Source organism: Nannospalax galili, unplaced genomic scaffold (genome assembly GCF_000622305.1).
Source record: "Nannospalax galili isolate Female #2095 unplaced genomic scaffold, S.galili_v1.0 scaffold1189, whole genome shotgun sequence".
Lineage (NCBI taxonomy): Eukaryota > Metazoa > Chordata > Mammalia > Rodentia > Spalacidae > Nannospalax > Nannospalax galili.
The window spans coordinates 794,345-810,212 of NW_008360313.1; the positions used below are offsets into that span (position 1 = coordinate 794,345).

Here is a 15,868-nt window from a genome sequence, read left to right on the forward strand (position 1 = left end):
TTCACCTGGGTCCATTTTGTCCTTTTTAATGTTTACCTTTCATCCCTTAATATTGGTATGAAGCCATATATGTGGATTCTCTAAATGGAATCTTTATATTATTTCTTAAAAACTATACAGCGAGGAAAAATGAATTCTGACTTGAATTGTTGTCTTTACCCATATTTATTATCATAATATGGCACATCCATCTAGGCTGCAGCTAGGAACCCTGGGTTTCCAGATGGGAAATTTGATGCTTATTGGGACAAAGAGTGTATTCCAAGTTACAGAAGTAATTGGTGCTAAGTAGAGATGTCAGATGTTAAATTGCTGCATTTGAATATTCATTTTATCAGATCAATTCATCCATTTCCAAATATAAAGTGCTTACCTAATAAATCATATCAGTTATTGATTTTTAAAAGCTCTCAAAATATCAAGTGTTGTATTTCTCCGAAATTACTTATTTTTAATTTGGAGGAAGAAAAAACCCCCAGAGATTTGGTGTCCTTTTAGAGCTGCTTGGAATTGCTACATCTTCTTTCTGATACAATAAAAATCAGTGTTATATTTTTAAGCATGACCAGGTTGGAATTTTTCTGCTGTGGAGCACTGAGAACAGAGCTAAGAATAGTTCTGAAGGTGGTCCTCACTTACAAAATGAGCAACATAAGCAGCCAAGGAAAACAAGTCAGGGGGCTTTTCTACCATCCTGGAGGGTTTCTTGCCCTAGCTAACAGTCAGCAAGTAGCCTGGCTGCTTTCAGGAAAAGTTCAGTTAATTAGCCAGTCCAGCCCACCCTCCTTTGTTTCTCCAGCTTGTGGAATTCACCAGAGTTGGCTCATTTCAAAGATATTCCCATTAATTATTGCTTAAATCCCCAAACAGAAAGTTTCGGAAGTTTCAAGATAAGGTGCTGCCAAGCAGGAAACCAAGCATGTTAAGTCTTTTGTCATCTAGGATTCTCGAGAAGGGGGATGAGCAAAGTTACAGAGTCCCCTTGAATCCAGGAAAAAAGAGAATAAACACAAACACACACACACACACACACACACACACACACACACACACGCTAATGACTTAGCAGCTGTTCTTTCTTCTTTAGTTATAAGCCATTTATTTCTCATATTGAGAATTCAAAACAGCAAATCATCTTAAATACTCTTTATATGTGCCTGGTCATCCTCTGTACCTCAATCATCCAGTTACACAGAGAAGATGTTGTTATTAACTGCTGTGGAAGTTTGTTCAAAACTCTGGCACTTAAAATGTGCTTTTTTTGTTTGTTGGTTTCTTGGGATTTTTTTTTGTTTTACTTTTTTTTTTATTTTTTAGATAAGAGCTCTTGTAGCCCAGGCTGGCCTCAAACTCATTATGTAGTTGTGGCTGGCGTTGAACTCCTGATCCTTCTGTCTCTCCACTTCCCAAGTTCTGGCATGCACCACCACACCTGCTCCTTTTCTTGTCTTGTCTTCTGTCTCTTTCTGTTTTTCTTTCCCCCCTCCTCTTTCTCCCGCTTTCTTTCTCTTTCTCGTTTATTCTTCTTTTTGTTTTCATGGGACAGGGTCTTACTATGTTGCTTTGATGGGCCTGAAGCTTACTATGTAGACCAGACTGACCTCAGCCTCCTGGATGCCAGGATTACAAGATTGTGAGCACGCACAGCCAAGATGTGAATTTTATTGAGCTGCTCAGGTGACTCTTCTGAGAAGCTGACATCTTCTGCGGGGTGTGACAAGGGGAGTGGGCAGTGCTGAGCTGCTATCCCATCCAGATGTTTGAGATGTCTAATATGTCAAGTGAGTAAACATGACTTCTTGGGAAATTAACTTAGAAGTATCCAGACCAATTTTATATTCACTGTACTTAGGCTATGATCAAACAATGCTGCTTTGCAACACAGTGGTACACTGATACTAATTTTCTTCCTCCATTTTGGATATGAGAGAGCTATGCTTATATTCTGCAAGTGAGATTGAATCTTCATTAAGATTTTCTTCTACTTGTCACTATAAAGATAATTTAGATGTCATTAGATGTTAGCAGAACAGAATTTTTTGATTGGAATGGGTACTGAGGCTTTTGAAAAATCTAAAAGTAAGAGATAAAGCAAGCATTTTCCAGAAATAAGAGAATGGGGAACCCCACTCCTGGAGACAGGCAGAAGGCACGGCCTGTACTTCCCAGTTACCCTCAGCAATGAGGACTCAGACAAATAGACAACTCTATCAAGATTCTTGTCACAAGTGGTTATGACCAACGTGGCTTCCGCCATACCTGCCATACAATCTGCTCTCTCTACAGAGTGGTCTTCATTAGAAATCTAACACTTGTCTGTCAGACTCTCACTCAGAGATGCCCTTTCATCCAAGAGGTGAAAAATGAGTGGGCCTGGGTAGGGAACTGAAAGTCATTAAAGTCCTTAATGCGAAGGGCGTGACAGGAAAGACAAAGGACTCATGGAAAGAGCCAATGAAGCAAGGACATGGGGCACAGGGTGGAGCAGCTTAAGATGTACCTGTGTAGGCACCATCTTTCCTTTAATTAATCACATCCATGTAGAGGTTGTCGCCTCTGAGATGGAGATTGTCCACGGGTCTACATGAGCCCAGGTTGAGAAAACTCAGCAGTTCAGGAACAGCCCAGATACATGTTCAGAATTTGAGAGAAGCTTGGTAGAGACTGAGGTACCTCTAATTAGGTCATTTCTCGGAAATTTTTGAATTATCTGGAAGGGATTAATATTCAAAAGCCCAGCTTTTAAAATCTCACTCAATTTCCTCTTCAACTTACCTTTCACAACCCGCCCCCCCACCCCCCGACCAAAGTAGGTGCCCTTCATTAGCGCCAAACAGGATGAATCAGCTGAGGCTGCCTGAGAGTCCCTTCCTGGTTATCCTGGGTCTCCTGTTTACGGTCTCTTCAGCAACCTGAGCAACCAAAACAAGTCCATCAGCTCCTGGTGCCCAGCCACAGGATTTTCAGGTCTAGTCTAAGGGGCAGGGTACAGAAATATCCTAAGAAAATGCAGGATAATTATTAGGTTGAGTGGATTTGGAATGATATACTGCCTACTAAGATATTTATATGTGGGACTGGAGAAATGGCTCAGTGATTAAGAGCACTAGCTGATCTTGCAGAGGACCCACGCTTGATTCCCAGCACCCACATCACAGTTAACAACCATCTGTAACTCCAGTTCCAGGGGATCAAATGCCCTCTTCTGACCTCTGCAGACATTACATGACACTGGTGCACTTACATAAATGCAGGCAATAAAACACATAAAATAGTAAAAACAGTAAATGAAATAAAAATGATATTTACGTGTAGCTTTATAAAAGTCTCTTCTACTCTTTTCTATTATCCTTTCCTTTGGTATTTGATTCTCTGCCTGAAGTTTTCTCAATATAAATTTAGAATATATATTTTGCCCTTTTGCCTTGGAGGGAGTTTGCTTTTGACTCCAGACCTTTCAAGAAGTATGGCATACAGTGAGCCACTGCTAGCCAGGGCACAGTCTGCCCTCCTAACTATTCTCCTTTGTTCATTTTCTATTTGCTGGGAACCCTGGGTCTGTCTTCACAACTTCCTTTTTCTATTTTTCACTGACCTGCGTCCCTCTCCTGCTCTCATGCTTTCAGCTCTTAGGACACAACTCCCTTGGTGGAGAGGTTTAGTGATCAAGGGGCTTCAGGAAGAAGAGGGCAAAGGAAAGATTAAAGAGTGAGGAAGAGCAGGAAACCTCAACATGGGGCATAATAACAAAAGATATCATGAACTAGGGCAGCAATTATGGGAGTGGGTTCTGGAGACCAGTTGCCTGGGTTTCAGCTACTTATCTCTGCAGTTAGATTAGATAGGTGAAACCTGGTTCCTTCATTTCCTCATCTGCGAAACAGAGATAGAGTACACATTTCACAAGCATTGTGAGGAGTAAGTAATGTTATAGATGAACATGCAAAATGCTCAGAATAAAGTCTGACACAGAGCAAGGACTTGGTGTGTTAGAGATTATAATCAGGGTCTAGGTCATTGAATAGGTGCCGTATCACCACAGGTCATGTTTCACCAGTGGTTAAACTAGAAACTTGTTATGAAAGAAATCCATAAACATAGATGTATGATATAGGGCTGTTTATGACTAATTTGGAAAAGAATTATTAGGCACTTAATCAATATGCCAGATAAATTTTGTTTTAAGATTTAAGTCAATGCATAAGCTTTTTTTTTCTTTTTGAGATGGTGCTTTACACGTGTAACCCAGACTGGAACTCACTATGTTGCCCAAGCTGGCCTCAAACACCCACCAATCCTCCTGCCTCAGCCTCCAAGTGCTTAGATTATAGGAATGTTCCACATTATCTTGACTATGCTTTTTTAAAATTAAAGGCAGACACATATCTGTAATACATACACAGAGAGAGAGAGAGAGAGAGAGAGAGAGAGAGACTGTTTGAACATAGCTGCATCCTCCCCTAAAATCTGAATACACAATATGTGTGATTACACTTCTACATTTACTGAGCAAAAGCAACAACATTTAGCTAAGTAAACTTGGATGAAGAATTGAAAGAATTTCGGTATCTGGAAAATGAAAGATAATGGGAAGGTAGAAGAAAGAAATCTTCTATTAAATGTTGGGGTTTGTTTCTATTTCCCATTTTATCCGATTTTGGAGGAATAAGGCATTATTTAAAATATTTGAGTGGAGCTAATTTGTAATACAGTCATAAGTATTGTGTAGAATCTGAGGACTAACATATACTCATGATTCATTTCCCTGTGACACAGTGCTTATTAGCATGGATTGAGGCTGTAGGTGAGTGAAATAAAAAGCCTGTTTAAATCCATTAATGACAGCCATGCACGGATAGCAAAATGTTCTTAGTTTGCTTATGTTTATGAAACTAATTTCTATCATAGTTACTTGAGTGATAATAATAATTAGCAAAGTCTTAAAACATTTTAAAGATATAGACTTTATAATACTCAAATTGAGATTACAAATTTGTGTCCTATTAATAAAATTGCATATACAATATAAAAGCGTGGAAAAGGGGGGATTAGTTTGAGGGGCCAAAGTTTCTGACATCATTATAAAATTTCTTTTAATGTAGTGGATATTCCCGGGAAACTTTGGATGTAGTTGAGAATTTCCTCTGTACCGGATTTGGCTAATATTGTCCTATTACTCACAGGAAGTAAGAACTTCTATAAAGAAGCTGCAGCGGACGCAATGCTCAGTAGTTCTTGGCTAAGGACACATCAAAGTTGCTAGAAGAACTAAGAGGCAGAAGCAGCAGCGATACACCTGAGGTCTAACAGCCAGACAACCATTCCAAAGAACAGTAAGTTCAGTGCCCATGGCTTGAGCAGCCGTGGGCCCCAAACATAGATTTATATGCGAGAAGAGATATACAAAGATCCTTCTGATAGAAAGATCTGCTTAAAGCTGTTATAGTATGTAACTAAAACCTGCCTTTTCTCATTGTTTTAAATTATGAAAAGCTTAGATTTGGTCTTCATTCATTACAGTGAAAGTCATTTGAAATAAATACTTGAAATAAATACATTGACATCCTTTACCTAAAATGTTACGTGTTGACTTAGGCAACGTGATAGAAGGATTTGAGCAACCAGCACTTAGAATTTCTTTCTATGACTAATTCTGTACTTTCTCTCCCAGAAAAGTACCTCAAGCCTACTCTTTCAGTGGTGTGAGCTCCTGGAGCCATGATTGCCGCACAGTTTCTCTCTGCTCTCGCTATTGGTAAGTGAGACCAGGCTGAGCATCTTCACTGAAGACCAGAATATTCTTTCTTGCATGGGGCTATTCTGTGTGTTGTAGGATGTTTGGCAGTGTTTCTTTCAGTGTTCTATACTGTGATCAGAGTGCTTAGTTTCCTTATGTGTAAAAGATGAATCATAAATGACATATTCAGGCATTGTGAAGAATCATTTATTCAGTTTCTGAAAAGTGGCTTACACAGAGCTTGGTGGCAAGTAACATTTAACAAAGCTTCATTTTTGTCTGGCTTTCATTGTACTGTAAAGAGGAAATATTAAATCGTGATGGTGATAAAGCACTTAGTGGATGGCCAGTCACAATAAGGACGCTTAATAAATGATGGGTTTTTTTCAGATGTTCCTTTTCTTACTTTTGGAAAGGTGATGAAATTTGGGCCATCACAAAGGCCAATGTATGCCAAAAATAAGATAAAATGAGGCTCGACTAATGGAGTTAAACCGTAGCAGATCTAAACTCTACAATTCCTTTCTTGATTCCTTTCAGTGTTTCTCATTGGAGAGAGTGGAGCTTGGTACTACAATGCCTCCACCAAACTCATGACGTATGATGAAGCCAGTGCGTATTGTCAGGAGAAGTACACACATCTGGTAGCAATTCAAAACAAAGAAGAGATCGAGTACTTAAACTTTACATTGAGCTATTCACCAAGTTATTACTGGATTGGAATCAGAAAGGTCAATAATGTATGGATCTGGGTGGGGACCCAGAAGCCTCTGACAGAAGAAGCCAAGAACTGGGCTCCCGGTGAACCAAATAACAAGAGAAACAACGAGGACTGTGTAGAAATCTATATCCAGAGACCCCATGATTCAGGCATGTGGAATGATGAGAGATGTGACAAAAAGAAACTGGCTTTGTGCTACACAGGTAGGACGTTTCACGCAGCAGTGGGCAGTCATTTCAGTGTGCGGGCAGCCTGGAAAATTAAGAATATGTAAAAACTGGTCTCTACTGTGCACATTTTATAGTTAAAAGATATGATTGTAAAACATTCTAACAGTAATGGTATCTCTTTTTACTTATTTGTGTGAGTGAAGGCATATGCATATGCATATGCATAGTTTTATCCATATACAGAGTACATATACTCACACAATACATATTTTAGCTATTTACTTGTGGCATGGAAGTATCTTCAGAGATATGGAATGAAGTTTTCTATGCTTGGTACCAAGAACAGCTATTCTCTTGATGTCTATTTATTAACACCAAGTTGTAAAATAGATGCGCCTGAACCTTGGATTTGGCATTTTGTAAAGCACTTTGGTCAAAATCTTGAGCACTTATATCATTGATGATATCTGAGTTACACTGCTGATTCTAAATTTAAAGGAAATCATTATGAGAACCTAGTAATTGTCCTCATCATGGGTTGTGCTTTCTTCAGCTTCCTGCACCCATGCATCCTGCAGTAGTCATGGCGAATGCATAGAGACCATCAATAGTTACACCTGCAAGTGCTACCCTGGCTTCAGTGGACACAACTGTGAGCAAGGTAAGTTTTGTCCTCACCTGTCCCTTCACCAAAGATGGTAGCACTCTCTCAGATTCCAGTTGGCTTTTCAGTCAGGTCTGCATGTTTCGCCTGACTTGGAGTGATAGTGTCAGATTAGCTGAGACTCTAAAGTCAGACCTTACTGGGTCAAATCTCAGACTTACCACTTATTACTTATGGTACCTTGACAAAGCAGTCCTACAGGATGACCAAGTGTATGGAGGTTGTCATTAAATTAAATGTCTACGTGTGGACTATGATAGTCGTTATATATTTTAGGTTTTGGATGAAAAATGAAAATAATAGGAAGAGCATCATAGTCTAATGGCCACAGTGGGCCCGACCACACGAAACGTTCAATAGGCACTAATGACGGTGTCCAGTGCTCTTCTCTCCAATCAAGGTGAGAGGTGAATAGGTATGATTTGAGTGTTTTCTTTTCTTTCAGTTGTGACATGTAAAGCACAGGAACAGCCTGAACATGGAAGCCTGAACTGCACCCACCCTTTCGGGAACTTCAGCTACAATTCTTCCTGCTCTTTCAGCTGTGAAAGGGGCTACTTGCCCAGCAGTATGGAGACCACGCTGCGGTGTATGTCTTCTGGAGAGTGGAGTGCTTCTGCACCAGCCTGCCATGGTAACTCTCAGAACACACCAAACCTCCTCTCACTTTCTGCAATTTTTATATAGCTTGTAACTTTCTCAAAACCCACAGAATACACACACACACACACAGACAGACAGACAGACAGACAGACAGACACACACACACACACACACACACACACACACACACACACACAGCCAGTATGGCACTTACTTGGTTTGACAGAAGCATTTTTAAATCTCTTTTTGAAAAGAGATTGAAAAGTATTTTTGAGGCCTCTGGCTGCTTGTAAAGGAGAGCATCATACAGACGGTGGGCCAAGTCTAGAAATCTTCAGGTCTTTCCCACAGTGTTTTCCTGTTTAGCCCTCATCAAAAAGATTGATCACTCAGGTCCTTTCTGTTTCAAGATTGTTTTCATTCTAACTAGTCATAAATCATGACCTAGGGTCTGTTATTTTCTTATTTTTTCCTTACCTCTGTAGATAAAATAGATGAGACACCACTCACCATAGTCAAAATGAAAATTAGTAAGAAAAGATAGAAATCTGAATAGTATCAGTGAAGACTAAAACTGTTGTTATGGGTGTTTATGTCACTGAGAATTGACATAGAACTTTGGGTTAGAAACCCTTTGAAGATGGGTTTTCCTTTTTTTCTAAACTTCAATTCAAAAGAAAATGAAATATCTGTTAAATTTCCTTCTGTAAAACTTTCTCTGTTCTTTCATTGCCCTAGTGGTTGAGTGTGAAGCTTTGACACATCCTGCTAATGGGGTCAGGAAATGTTCCCCAAATCCTGAGAGCTTCCCATGGAATGCAACCTGTGCATTTGATTGTGAAGAAGGATACAAACTAATCGGAGCTCAGAACCTCCAGTGTACCTCATCCGGAAACTGGGACAACAAGAAGCCAGTGTGTAAAGGTAGAGTCGTTCCACACTGAGACTCACTGTAAACATTCTCTTCCTCATCCTGCACTTGAATGGGCAAGACAGACTTGCTAATATAAATGCATACATGTGTTACAGCTGTGACCTGTGATGCCATCCAGCAGCCTCAGCATGGCTCTGTGAGCTGCAACCACTCCGAGGCTGGAGAGTTTGCCTTCAAGTCATCCTGCAGCTTCAGCTGTGCGGAGAGCTTCGTGTTGCAGGGGGCAGCCCAGGTTGAATGCAATGTACAAGGGCTGTGGACACCACAGATCCCTGTGTGCAAAGGTGAGTCAGAAATGGTCTCCTCCACACTTTTGTTTCTAAAACAGTCGCCATCTTCTATCTTAGGCAATGACAATGACACTAGGTGTCCCCTTTAACTATAGATACCAGATATGAGGACAGTAACATCTTAGAACTTCATAAAGAATGGATGCATGGCCAGGAGGCAGCACCATGTGTAACAAAAAGAAATGTTTTGCTGGTTTCTAAACTAGGGTATATTAATAATAGTAACTTACAGACATTGGCACAGGGTAAGTAGAATTGTTAATATAAGGGAAATCCCATAAAAATGTAAAACTCAGAATAATGACATTACTTGAACCTCAAACCATCACCATAGGTTTCTTCTAAAAGTTGGAACTGCAGTGGTGACAGTGCCCCCAGCTTGATGTCACCCACAAGGATTGTTTGATATACGTGTGAGCAATAAAATTTAATTGACTTTATAAAGGTGATTAACATTGATTGAGATGTTCTGTATGAAATACACAAAAATTCAATAAAAAATTTACAAAAAATTGAATCGACTTTACAGTAAGAGCTAGAATGTTCAAAGCAAGCAGCTTGTTTCATCCAGTACTGTCACTCTCAGAACGAAATTTAACAGAATGAGTTCAAGCAGCAAAAGCCGCACACCAAACACAAGCTAAGAGCTGGCGTATTTTGTATGGAAGGCGTTTTCTCTTTTATTTTGGCACCATTTTGAAGCATCCATGACCCATACCTTGTTCTCTGGTAGCGTAAAACTCCCCTTTGACCTTCCCTTGTGCATATCAGACTCATGTGCAGGGACCCATGCTCTAGCTGATGGCTACACTTCATTAGGTGTCATTATCACAGGGGGATTGCATCACATAAGAAACCAGCCGTCTGCCCAGGTGCTTGTCATGAAGATCATTGTGGGTTCTTTGAGTGCGGCTTTGGGACAAATGAACTTGGTCATCAAATGACAAATGTTTTCCAGCGTCACTGATATTTTCTGATTCTTTTTCTAATTTCTCAGCTTTCCAGTGTGAAGCTTTATCCAGGCCACAGCGAGGCTACATGAAGTGTCTTCATAGTGCTTCTGGAATGTTCCCAAGTGGATCCACCTGTGAGTTCTTCTGTGACCAAGGATTTGAGTTAAAGGGATCCAAAAGGCTCCAGTGTGGCCCAAGAGGAGAGTGGGATGGCAAAAAGCCCACATGTGTAGGTACAGAAATTCTTTATTATTTTATTTGCACATACACACACACACCACACATGCACACACACGTTCACCACTGTGTGTGACATCAGTGGACAACTTGCAGGAGTCTGTTTTTTTCCACCCTGTGGGTCTCTGGGAAGGAACTCAGGTCATCAGACTTGGCAGCAAGCGCCCTTACCCACTGAAGCAGCTTGCTGACCCTCTGCAGACATTTTTTCTATTTCACTTTAAGATAGAAACTGTTGGAGAGTTTTATGACTTGGCTACCTGGAGATACTTGCTGCGACCTAATGCAAGCACCTCTGAATTGTTTCTCTCTTTCAGCTGTGAAATGTGACGCTGTCTCTCAGCCCCAGAATGGCTCCATGAAGTGTGTTCATGCTGCTACTGGAGAATTCACCTACAAGTCTTCTTGTGCCTTCCACTGTGAGGAAGGCTTTAAATTACATGGATCAGTTCAACTTGAGTGTACAGCTCATGGACAGTGGACCCAGGAGGTCCCCTCCTGCCAAGGTAGAATTGAGTTCACACTCTCAGGGTACACGTCAGATTAGTAATTTTGCAGCGAGGTTTTCCTAATCTCTAGCATGTTCCTGTCATTTGCAGTGGTACAATGTTCAAGCCTTGACGTTCCAGGAAAGATCAACATGAGCTGCATTGGAGCTCCTGTGTTTGGCACTGTGTGTGAGTTTGCTTGCCCGGAAGAATGGATACTCAATGGATCGGCAGCTCTGACATGTGGTGCCACAGGACACTGGTCTGGGATGCTGCCTACCTGTGAAGGTGATGTATTGATTGATGGTGCTATACTGTTAATGGAGCTAATTGTCCATTATGTACAAATTAAAATTGCAGTCCAGGGTAGGAAACTGATGAATATTTAGTTTTATGGGGCTAGGAAGAAAACAGAAAATAAGGCATGTCAATGGAATGGGTAGAATTTTTTAGTTTCACAATTATATTTTTAATTTTAAAATAAATGTTAGTACACAAAGAAATGAATCTTTATAACGTCTTCATCTATATTTATATACATATATAATTATATTTTGTTCTCCCCCCCGCTAGTCTCCTTTCTCCCTCCAAATAGGAACCCCTTCTAGTTTCCTGACATTTCTATCTCCCTCTCTTTTTCCCCTTCCCTTTAGAAATCTTCCTCCTCTCTCATAGTGGAATGGTAGAATTCTGATAATTAGAAAAAAGGAGATCTAGAAGGGAAAAGAGGAGTAGGAAATAAGAAATGTGAGGAAGAAAAAGCAGGCATAGCTCAGTATTGACCAAGATGTGGTGTGTTATAAAAGAGCTTTCCAAGGTCAGGTCCTCCCTGGAACATTGGGACATACCTCAGTGGTTGTTTAAACCAGATCTAGAAGTTTTTAATGCCAAGTCTCTGCTTCATGCATTTAACTACATGACTCTTCTTATCGTAGTGGATGTAGAAAGAAGTAGCCAATTGTTGCTCATCATGTCCCACTTCCTGTTCCCTTAGCTCCCATCAAGCCGGTCCTCCCCTTGGCAGCTGCACTTTCCACCGCAGGAACCTCACTCCTGGCAATGTCGTCATTTCTCTTCTGGCTTCTGAAATACTTTAGGAAGAAAGGTAAGTTCGGGCATCTACTCGAAAAATGTTTTTGAAAATTCTATCATTTTCTCATTTATGAGTCATAGTCTGTTGAAAAATTTTGCTAGAATACAGTAACTAGAACCTATTATTAGATGGCAAAGGAAAAAGTCTCAGGACAAGAGCTCCTAAGGCAACTCAAAATTGGAAGAGATTTAGGAAACTCATATTGGTTGTGCTAACATTACCGTAACTCCAGGGGGCGCTACTCACTTTGCATTCCATGGTGTAGTTGGAGCTGAACAATGAGAAGGGCAAGATGAATGCGCCTAGGAGAATGATTAACATGCTTCCTGAGTAGGTTACTTGGAATGCAATCTTAATTTATATCTCATCAGGAATAGCAAAACACATTTAAGGACACTCATCATTCCCTTGCCTTCAGACTTCTTTTCTAAATTAAATTCCAATATTTATACATTAGGAAATTCACATAAAAGTCCAGATTTTGGATTTCTCATGAAAACTAGAAGAACCAGGCAGGCTGAGCATGCAACTATGTCCTGGTAGAAGGAAGCTGCTGTGCTCTTTGGATGCTTTACACTTTGCATTTTACCTTAATTGCCACCAAGTGCTTATCATAGAGTGAGGCACTAAGAGTGTAAGCCAGATGAATCAAGTACACTTATATCTGGTTTGATTAAAAGTCACTAGTCCAAATTAATGGTTTTCTTTCTCTTGCAGCAAAGAAATTTGTTCCTGCTAGGTAAGTTGAATTCTTGCACCAAGCAGGTCTTTCAATGCTCTAAATGTTTTTTCTCTGCATGTCGGAAGACAGTGCTTAACATAGTGTTCTCATGTTCCCACAGTAGCTGCCAAAGCCTGGAATCATATGGAAATTACCAAATACCTTCTCACTTCACCTAAATTCAAAATAATCAGGTAAGACTTCGGTAGGCCATATTAATGAGAGAATCACCTTCAGAAGTGCTGTTTTTCCTTGGACCACCGCCCCCCGCCAAAAAAAAAACTGCCATTGACTAGAGGGAATTCCCATCCTTATGATAATTTCTAGAAAGCTGTTTCATTTATCTGAAGGAGAGAGAGGGAAGAGCAGAGTCTTGCTTTTCTTGATTCATTTTATTTATGAATGATAATGATGATAAATGCTGACCCTTATTCAGCAATTACAGAATCCGAGGCACCGTTCTAAGCTAGCAACTCCAAGAGACAGGGCCTTCTCCTCTATTTCTCTGAGATGAAGAAATGAGGCACAGAATTTATGAAAACTTGTGTAAATTCCCAAAGCTACTGGGTGATGTTGCTGGGATTCGAAACCTAGTAGCAGTGTGGTCTGGAATCTGTGGCCTTCTGAGAATGTGGAAGGATCAAACCCTTTAAATACCGTATTCTTAATGAACAGAATTTTTGGCACAGTTGAGGCTTTTAGAAAATTTGAACAGAAAGCACAGGACAGTGTTTCAATTTACCTCTTCAACTCCTTCTCCTTCATTTTTCTCATTACTGACATCTTTCCTTAGCATAGTTTTTAAAAATGGCCAACATAGATGCATTATTATAAGTCCAAGATGCACCAGAGTTCATTCTATGTGTTGTTTATCAACAGGGCTTAGCAGGTTCAAATGACCTCTATCTATCATTATAGTATCATAAAGACAATCCTCACAGTCCTAGCTAAGTGTCATTGGGAGTTTACATTTGGACCACCCCAAGAGAAAGCCTACTTAGAAAATGCATTTTGTTATTGCTCCCAGTATGCAGAAGCCTTCAGAAGGCCTTCACACTTGCTTTTATTCACAGAAACGCAGATGCATTCAGGGAGGTAGAGAGAAGCACTGAAGACAGAAAATGAACGTCGATGGGATCCTGGCCTCTGTTGCCTACTTTACAGCTGGAATCGTGACTCCACAGATCAAAATCAGTGGGCAAGGCCAGCCTTCCTCCCAAAAGTCACAGTTTCTTCTTTCTTAGCCACAAGATGAAGAATGTGATGACTATGGAAGCTAAAGTGGGTCTTCCTCAAGCAAGAGTGAAAAGACTTGGGGCTCTGCAGTAGCAGAATGCCTTTTCTAACTCTTACGTAATCATTCTGGAATCTGGGGAAAGAAACAGTGCTTCTGGCTTTGTTTATTTCTCTTGTTCCACATAGTGTTTCAACTGCTAATGCCATCATTGTTGTTATGGGGATGAGCAATATTTATCAGCAGTTTCCATCAAACAAGTTGACTAAATATATTTTCTATCTTGAAAAGACTGGCAAAATTTTCACACCCTCAAGCAATGGCGTGGGAAGCTGGTTGGGGGTACATGGTGCAAATCCTACTTGTGCTGGGTGCCAGGCCACCTAGGCTGGCTTAATTGCTTTATCCCCACAGGATTTGGTGCCTTCAGATGTGTTCTTAGAGAGAGTGTTCTGTTTACTTGCGTTGAATGCAGTATCGTAAGTCATCATTCCTTTTTTAGTGCAAGGGTCATAGGGACCCTTTTAAAAATCATGAAGTGACATCAGGTCCAGTAGCACACATCTTTAAGCCCAGTACTTGGGAGGCAAGAGACAGGCATATTTCTGTGAAATTGAGGCTAGCTTGCTCTACATAGCAAGTTCCAGGAGAGCTATGACTCAGGGAGATGCTGTCACAAAAACAAGCCGGGTATGGTGTCACCCATCTTTAATCACAGCCCTCTGGAGGCAGAGGCAAGCAGATCTCTGTGAGATCAAGGCCAGCTTGGTCCGCATAGTGACTTCCAGACTGGGACTAGGGAGTCCCTGTCCAAAAAAAACTTTTTTTAAAAGATAAAAATCACTAAATATCGTGGGCTATGATAAGGTTAAAGTTATTCTAGATTACCTTCTCTTTTTTTAAAAAACAAATTCCAATGTTACATCTGCAGCAAACTTATTTTTTAAATGAGCAATTGTTAACCAGTGTGAAGTTCTGAGTATTTAACTATAGTTCTTTTTAAACCATGGTACTATCAGAAGAATCAAAGTGAATGGATCGTTTGCATGTTGTCAGGATTTTCTTCCCAAATGTCTTCTTTTCTGAGAGGAAAAACTTCCTTGAGGCCAAATGTTCTGATTTGATAAATGCTAAAAAGTGAAGGTGTATATTTGAGTCTTTGTTTAAAAGCATGTCAAATATGGATGTGTTTTGCATTCCTACAAAGATAGTCATTACATGTGGCAAATGAAAACATAATTTTTGTATATTACATAAGATGTTAAATTCACGATGAAGCCTCATCATGTAAAGAAAGCAAAGAAGCCTAATAGTTACTCTAGTTGTTTTATTCTGAGTGTGCATGTGTTCTAGGGATGGGGAAAGCTTTTGTGCATGAGATTTATGGTTTCTCTTGTAAGCAGAGATTAAAATTCCCAAGGAATTTCCAGTTGTCATTGGTAATGAAAAATCCTGGATCAGTAACTGCCAAAAGTGTCCCAAATTTCCACTAACTTAACATATGAAAAAAGGAAAGTTCCAGAAAAGTGCTTGCTGAATAGTGGCAGTGGGAAAGCCAACAGTGAGAATGGAAATGATAAACTTTAGGACCAAAAGGGAGGGAAAGAGCAAGAGAGTGACAGCAAGCGCTAGAGAGAGAAAGAGATAGAGATCAACTGTTGTGAGCAGATGACATGGAATGAATTATTGCTTTCTCTGAAATCACTCAATGTTTTAAATAGTTACATATCCACTGTATCAGAAATAGCTGTGTAAAATATGAATATGGTCTGTATTTGAGTTTTATATAGTATTTTAAATTATGATTTTAAATATTTTATAGTTTATAAATATGTATTTATTTAAACATGCCAAACACTAAATTCACTTGTCAGCATAATGTTCAGCAATAAATGTATTTCTACTTATCTCTGGGTTTGGTCTTTTTAAAACATTTTTATGGCACTACATAAAATCTATATACTATAAAATTTATTTTTATTGACTAATTAATATTATTATTGTGTATTTGTGAGTGTGGGCA

General features: G+C 39.8%; 1 protein-coding gene across 1 annotated transcript; it reads left to right on the forward strand.

Moving 5' to 3' along the window:
• Positions 1-5,718: 5,718 nt before the first annotated feature.
• Positions 5,719-14,174, forward strand: Sele (selectin E). Its single transcript, XM_008824923.3, has 13 exons — positions 5,719-5,755; positions 6,278-6,661; positions 7,182-7,289; positions 7,738-7,926; positions 8,634-8,819; positions 8,925-9,113; positions 10,117-10,305; positions 10,627-10,815; positions 10,909-11,085; positions 11,792-11,902; positions 12,608-12,629; positions 12,733-12,805; positions 13,685-14,174. The coding sequence occupies exons 1-12, from the start codon at positions 5,719-5,721 to the stop codon at positions 12,788-12,790; spliced, it is 1,839 nt and encodes a 612-aa protein (XP_008823145.1). The 3' UTR covers positions 12,791-12,805; positions 13,685-14,174.
• Positions 14,175-15,868: the final 1,694 nt, after the last annotated feature.

Excerpts from the sequence above, each read along its gene's own strand:
- Sele (XM_008824923.3), top strand. The coding sequence starts at position 5,719 with ATGATTGCCGCACAGTTTCTCTCTGCTCTCGCTATTG. Across the intron at positions 7,927-8,633 it reads TTCTGCACCAGCCTGCCATG|TGGTTGAGTGTGAAGCTTTG; the intron begins GTAACTCTCAGA and ends TCATTGCCCTAG. Across the intron at positions 10,306-10,626 it reads CAAAAAGCCCACATGTGTAG|CTGTGAAATGTGACGCTGTC; the intron begins GTACAGAAATTC and ends TCTCTCTTTCAG.